Source organism: Trachymyrmex cornetzi, unplaced genomic scaffold (genome assembly GCF_001594075.2).
Source record: "Trachymyrmex cornetzi isolate Tcor2-1 unplaced genomic scaffold, Tcor1.1 scaffold21, whole genome shotgun sequence".
In the NCBI taxonomy this organism is placed as follows: domain Eukaryota; kingdom Metazoa; phylum Arthropoda; class Insecta; order Hymenoptera; family Formicidae; genus Trachymyrmex; species Trachymyrmex cornetzi.
The window spans coordinates 1,579,291-1,586,758 of NW_017296741.1; the positions used below are offsets into that span (position 1 = coordinate 1,579,291).

The 7,468-nt window shown below is 35.8% G+C and overlaps 1 protein-coding gene across 1 annotated transcript; it reads left to right on the forward strand.

The window, feature by feature from the left end:
• Positions 1 to 4,863: 4,863 nt before the first annotated feature.
• Positions 4,864 to 7,038, forward strand: LOC108759860 (uncharacterized). Its single transcript, XM_018505521.1, has one exon. It carries the CDS (start codon positions 4,864 to 4,866, stop codon positions 7,036 to 7,038), a length of 2,175 nt encoding a protein of 724 aa, XP_018361023.1.
• Positions 7,039 to 7,468: the final 430 nt, after the last annotated feature.

Consider the following 7,468-nt stretch of genomic DNA (forward strand, 5'->3'; position numbering starts at 1 on the left):
GTCACATTTCAGAGCTGTTCCGAATTGTCAAATTACCTGTATTAGACTTTGTTACATTTCCAACTTGTGTACTTGCTTCTGCCCGGATTGTCGTATTTTAAAGCATACGCACCATCCCTACGAAAGCTCACCATGTAAATTGATAACTTAAAAATTAACTTTTTCTGACTTGAATATGCAAAGATCGCTGGAGATTTCTAGTTGGTCCCATTCGAGAAATCAACGTGTTCTTACCAGGAAGTATCCCTCACGGAAAGCAATTGTAGAACAATAACTTGTATGTTTGTTCTCACGTACCGAAATTTGCGCTGCCAAATATTTGCACTTCCGTGATATGAAACTATAGAGATAAGGGATGCTATATATGAGTTATGTTATCATCAATCTCGCCGTCTTTCACGTCTCTGTTCTACGAGTAACACGGAAAAATCCCTCTTTCAATCCTTTATGATTAAACTTTAAATAATCTATAATTCACATCGAATTATAGATATTCCAGGATAAGAATTACAGAATTCCAAGATAAGAATTCTACACGGAGAAAAACGATTTTATTGAAGCATCTAAAAATTTAGATATAGATACAGATTTGAAAATAATTTTGTTGGACTATCAAAATTAAAAAATTCAATGATAAACAATGCTGTAAAAAGTTTTGACATTCTAGCATTCAGTTTAAGCATTCTACATAATTATTTTGATAGTCCAACAAAATTTATTTTTCAGATCTGTATCTAGTTAAATTTTTAAATATTTGAACAAAACAGTTCTTTTCTAATATACATTTATAATTTTATGCAATATAAAAAACATTTGGAAAATTAAAATACACACGCACATATATATATATATATCTCATGCGAAATTAAAATTGCTCTATAATATATAATATTATACATACATTTAATTCTATCTTGAATTCTGATGCGAGTTGTAAATGGTATAAAGTAGAATTTAATTTTCTAATCCTCTTGCTGCTTTTGTGTATACCGCTCCAATTCGAAACGTTGACGTAATAGAAGCTAGGAACAAGGAAACTTTTTTTTTTCGAGCGTTTTCAACGAGTTTTAAGCAACCGCGGAACGTACAAGTATTCCGCTACTAGATATGTATCCACTGTGCTTTACGGGCGTATATGAGTGCGAAAGTACTTGTTATATTCAAATCCGGTCACTTGGCAAGTCCGTGATTGCGCATCGGTGAATATTCCAATATAACTTCGCGGAAAGATAAATATATATTACGATTTTATTACCGCGCGCAAACGCACAATCCCGATCCTCCTGAGAATTCTCGGCAACACCTGTTCTACGGTGATAGTGAGGGGAAAAATTGCTCGAAATGGCCCCATTTCTATGATTCTGCGATCAAAGATGAGCACGTGAATGAATACTACACCGAACGCGTTTCAGTTACTGAATAATGCAGCAGATATAGCGATGCGCATTGATTAAGTGACTTAAAAAAATAGCATAATCGGAACCTAGCGATTTAAGATATGAAAGAAAATTAATCAATATACATTATGAGAGGGTTTTTCTTGTATACGTATAATAATGATTTTTAATTTTTATAACAAATGCTATACTTAAACTTATAAAGTCATCAAATCACTTCACATTGTGATTGTTTTTTTTTTATAATTTTGTATCGATTATGTAATAAAAATTAAAATATGTATATCTAAATTCAGTTTTAGTTACAAATGTCGAGTCATCGCTATCTTACACAAGTTGCTCGATAAATTCGTTGTAGAGTAATAAGTTATTACTCTAAAACATAGGTTTTTTAAAGTAGTGTTATTACTAATAACACTACTTTAAAAAAACCTATGTTTGAGGATGTACGTAACAAGAATATCGTTCAATATTATCCGATAGAAAAGACGGCAGGTAAAGGCTGGCGGATAGTCTTCTTCATAGACGCCCTCGAGGCGTAATATGACATTTAATTAAGAAACTTGGCCGAGCCCAAACGCGCGAGCGCGCACAGCGAATGATATTTGAGGTAATTAAAAATGTATCCGTCGTGGTTCTTTGAGACAAGCCGTTTTCATTGCCGCACAAAGAAGCCTCCCGGGGCTAATCTCCATCTCTCTGCCTCCACCATCCACACCGGGCCCTCTGAATCCTCTCTCCCTCCCTCCCTCCCTCCTTCTCCTCATCCTCCTTCGCTAGCTCGCGCAAAATCCTCTTCGTCGTCCAGATTTCTCTCTCTTTCTCTCCCCCCCTCTCTCTCTCTCCAGAATCCTCCTCGAAATTGCCGCGAGGGTACTCGGCACAGAGAACGAGGGGAAAGGATATCCTGGGCACGTCGGGGAACGTGGAAATTCTTTTAATCGTTTGATAATCTTGTTTAAACCTGTCGCCCCACTCGCGCGCCCAACCCCCGATCTCCCATCCATCTCACCCCCTCTCTGCGTTCCAGGCCCTGCGGCCTGTTGGCTCACTTTGTTTGCACGGATTATGAACAGTCTCGAGAAAGGCGGTGAGACCAGCGCGCGGAATGAGAGGCCGAACGCGGGAGAGGCGAAAAGGCCTTTTGCCTCTCTGTCTCTTTCTTGCGAGGCATCATCCAGGAGATTCCAGCTCCTGCAAAATTAAGCGATCCTTTCCACCCCCTCCCCCCCTCCCTCCGCGCCTTTCAGCCTCTCAAGCTCGTCGGATGCCTTCGCGAGCGCACCTGCCCGGACGTAACTTTATCTGGGCGCACCTACGCCCAACGAAATCCGAAGCACGGTTCGTGAGGGTCAACAGTAGTCGTCAGTAGGGCAAAACAAAATGTAATCAGACACGGAGACGAAAGCATCGTATCTTATTTGACAAACGAGCGGTTGCACTGGACAATTGAATCAATTTGATTCAGCTTTGTAACTTAATCTGATTTTTACTTAATTTAATCTGACTTTTATTCCCCTCCGCTGCATTAAAGAAATCAATTTCACGTTTAATCAACGTTGAGAAAACGGCGATCACAAATAACAACATTAATGCCCGTTTCTATGTAAATTAATTTTTCGATTCAAAGATGGCTTTACACCTTTTTCTGATTTTTAGAATTAGAAAAAGATTAAGAGTTAGTTGAAACAAGATTAAAATTAAACTACATTGGTAGAAAGAAACTAGCATTAAGTCTACTTTTATCCTCAGCAGTAAATTAATTTTAATCTCGGTTTAATTTACTTTTTTTAATTCTTAAAATTACAATGAAAAAAATTTGCTGAATCTTAATACATATTTTTTTTAATATTAATTCAGTAAACACTCGCTTAAAGTAAATAAATATTTATTTAATAAAAAAAACGATAGTTAAATCAGATTAATAGTTGTTTTATGAAATAAATATATATTTACTTAGAACTATTCAGATAAATATTAATTAAAATTCCGTATTTAGATATCTTTTCAGATAGAAAAAGATAAAGAATAGTTAAACTAAGAAAGGGACATGGTAGAAATGAACTGCATCAGACGTCAAATAAGCACGTATTTCTGCAATGCCAAGGAGAGCCTCGAAAAAAGAACTTGTGGAGCAGAAGTCGAGATCGGCGCCGGGGGAGGATTGCTAGTTTCTTCCAGGAAATCTGGGCCAAATGTCGCGCATTACCAAGGGGACAAACGACGCAAACTGCAACAACTAGGACGTGTCGCGCCCATCACGCTGGTATCTATTCATCTATACTACCATGGACGGAGAATTTCGCATCTCCTCGGCTTGGAACTCGAGTCCTCGAGTCTATTATTCGGGGCAGGGACACTCGCGCGTGTCGCCGATGTTCGATGGTAGATAGAGAGATGACACCGTCTTCCGTGGAAGCGGGGACGACACGACGACACGCCGCGCGCTGAGCCGAGCATAAATACACGCGACGCACGCACGCACGTACACGAGGACCGCGCTCATTTGCATATCATCGACGGACGTAGCCTCGACATGAATATTTACCGGTCGTTTATGCGGCCCCGCTTGCGGTTCCATCAGCGCGAGAGTCGTCTGCCACGATCGCATTACGCAGCCTGCCGTAAATCGATAACACGCTCGATAAGCAACGTACGTTTATGTCATCTCTCTGCATTGCGCCTTTATTACGACGCAAACCTGCGCAAACTTTTAACAGGTTGATTGCCTCGTCATGGTCGCGCGAGAGTATGTTTATAAAAATATATAAAACATCTCCATGTAATTTGTGAGTACTTCTTTGTGAATATTTTTCACGTAATATACGTAAATAAATAAATATAAATAAGTAAATAAATATGTATATACATAAATAAATATATATATATATATATTTATTAATACTTATTTGTTAGATCATTTCTGGAGAGCCTTATCAATTAATATTTATTATTTAAGAATAGCGCTGCCTGTAATATGCGCCATCACTACTTTGATTCGTATTTCAATTATATTAATTTTTTGTTTGGTTATTTCACCGTCTCCTTACTTAAATCATGGATCAAACTTAATAAAGAGTTGATCAGAGTTAATGCAATGATTTGCTTTCTACGTAAATGCAAATCTTTAGAATTGTTTCCACATCATTTATCAAAAAATTTTTTAGATAACCAGAACTTTTACAGTACGAAATATACACACATTTTCCATAAAAAGAAAATTAAATTTATGAAATTGATAATTAATTACGAAATAGCAGATGCATTCGCAAGAATCAGAAATACTAATTATAAATTATTTAACCTCACGAATAAAATCAACAACAATCTTCCCTTAAAATTTTTTAATAGTTTTATTCAGTCTCAGTATGCTTCTTTTAATAAATTACGTTTATCTGAACATCAAAAATTTAACCGAAAAATTAAATGGCTATTAAAAGAACACCATCGTAAAATATTGAGAAGCATGCCGGATGTAGAGTATTATTGCGTGAGAAATGAGGGCACCATATCTTCGAGCAATAATTCCATTCTCGAGTCCATCAATAGTGATTCTTGTTTCCAATATCTATTCCATAAACCCAACAATACGAACTTTATTCGAGACACTTTTGGAATCAAGCTATTTGTTGCAGATTTTTTAAATATGAATTATGATTTTCTTAAAATTAACAACGAATGGTTTAAGAATCTCAGTGCCACACACATTCCCCCTGAAGTGCAAGCATTGTTACAACTAGGCCAAGGGTTTTGTTTACCGAATCTTAACGTAGATAATGCTAGGATTGAATTTATAAAGGATCTCGAACACAATTTTTTCAGATGCAAGATACCTAACATTAAAGAACTCAGAAACAAAATATTCCCACTTTTGAAAAATATGAATAATACCACTCACACGGATATTGAAAAAACGATTATTGCACTTCACTCAACAACAAAAACTTTTTGTAAAAATAATCCACATATTATATTTATTACCGCAGATAAAGGCAATGTTGTCGTGGCGCTAGATAAATTTGACTATATTAGGAACATGGAATTGTTGTTCTCTGATGCTCAAACATATTCTATACTTAAACGTAATCCGGCCAATGCGATTATATCTGATCTTTTGTCTCTATTAAGATGTTGGAAGCGTCGCGATTTGATCTCGGATTCCAGGTATAAATTTTTATATTCATCTAATAAAATTTTGCCACGTGCTTATGGACTAAAAAAGATACACAAAGTGGGGTACCCATTACGGGTCATTATTTCATCTACCGGTAGCCCACTTCATAACTTGGCTTCTTTTTTGCATAGAATTTTACATGACAACCTTCCACGTGCAAAAAGTTGTATTATCAACAGTTTCCATCTGACTGACGTACTCTGTTCTCTGACAATTCCCGACGAGTCTGTTTTGCTGTCTCTTGATGTGGTTTCTCTCTTCACGAACGTTCCTGTGGAGCTTGCTATGGACATTCTCTCGACGAAGTGGTGTTATATTGAACGTAATACAGAGCTTCCTAAATCAGAATTTTTTAAGGCCTTAAAGTTGGTTCTCAGCTCTTCATATTTTACCTTTAATGACAAGTTCTACAAACAGACTTTTGGCGTACCTATGGGGTCTCCGCTCTCTCCCATTATTGCAGACATCGTTATGCAAGAGTTAGAATCCATCTCAATAAGAAAACTGACAACAACACCGACATTCTATGTAAGATATGTGGATGACATTCTATTGATCACTGAATCATCTGATTACAGTGAAATTTTAGACACATTCAACGATTACCATCCACGTTTAAAATTCACAATGGAAGAGGGAGGAGACACCATCAATTTTCTGGACGTCACGTTAATAAAAGAAGGCAGACATATTATTACGGATTGGTATAGAAAACCAACTTTTTCGGGCCGTTTTTTAAACTTTTTTTCCTGCCATCCTATCTCTCAAAAAGTGGGTACCATTTTGGGTCTGATAGATAAGGTGATTTTACTTTCCCATCCAAGATTCCACAGGGAAAATTTCAATAAAGTTATCTCTATTTTGTTAAAGAATGGTTACCCGCTTAGATTAATCTTTTCCACCATTAAAAAAAGACTGCAGAAAAAATTTCAACAATTAAACAATCGTAACACATCCATGGACCCGGTCCTTTCATCTGAAGATAGGAGATATTTTACTATTCCATACATCCCATCCATAACAGACAAGATAAAAAATTTCATAAGGGGTATTCCGGGATTGAAGTTGGCATACAGGGGTATTCAGAAATTAAATGCATTCATTAGAGTGCAAAAAGATAAATTACCGACCACATCACAAGCTGAAATAGTTTATAGACTTGACTGTAGAGACTGTGATGCCTCTTATGTAGGCCAGACTGGTAGATGTATCGGTGTACGGATGTCAGAACACAAGAACCACATTAACAGAAATACGTCTCAATCGTCAGTTATTACCGATCATAGGTTACAGACCTCCCATGATTTTGATTGGGATAACGTAAAAATTTTGGATAAAGAGATGTTTTGGAATAAGAGATTGTTATCTGAAATGATCCATATCAAGAGGCAAAAAAATGGTCTTAACCTACAGAATGACACATTAAAACTTGATCCGTTATATGAGAGTCTCTTTTCAATTTCGTGACGCTTCTTCACATTACTCTCTCTTTGTTATAATAAGCTTAGGTTTTTTATTATTTTTTGTTAATGTATGAGGGTTTCCTTGAGAGTTTCAAATTTGAGTGCGTGTACTTAATTTATGTTAATTTATCACAGACTTTTTATTCTATTGACTCTTTTCTATTGACTATTTATTTCAGACTTTTTATTCTACTGACACAGATATTATTCTAATTTAATTTTTAATCTTACTGTTTTATGTCATTGACATTACAAACTTGACTATTAAGACATATTTTTAAATAATAACAAAAAATTTTATTAAGACATATTTTTAAATAATAACAAAAAAAAAATTCTCTGTTTTTTTTTTCTTCTTTCTCCTTTTTTTTTTCTCTTTTCTTTTTCCCTATGTTTTTTACTTTTTTATTACTTATTAATTAGTATTTTTATTT

Bases quoted from the DNA above. Each gene is read 5' to 3' on its own strand.
- LOC108759860 (XM_018505521.1), top strand. From the start codon at position 4,864: ATGCCGGATGTAGAGTATTATTGCGTGAGAAATGAGGGCACCATATCT.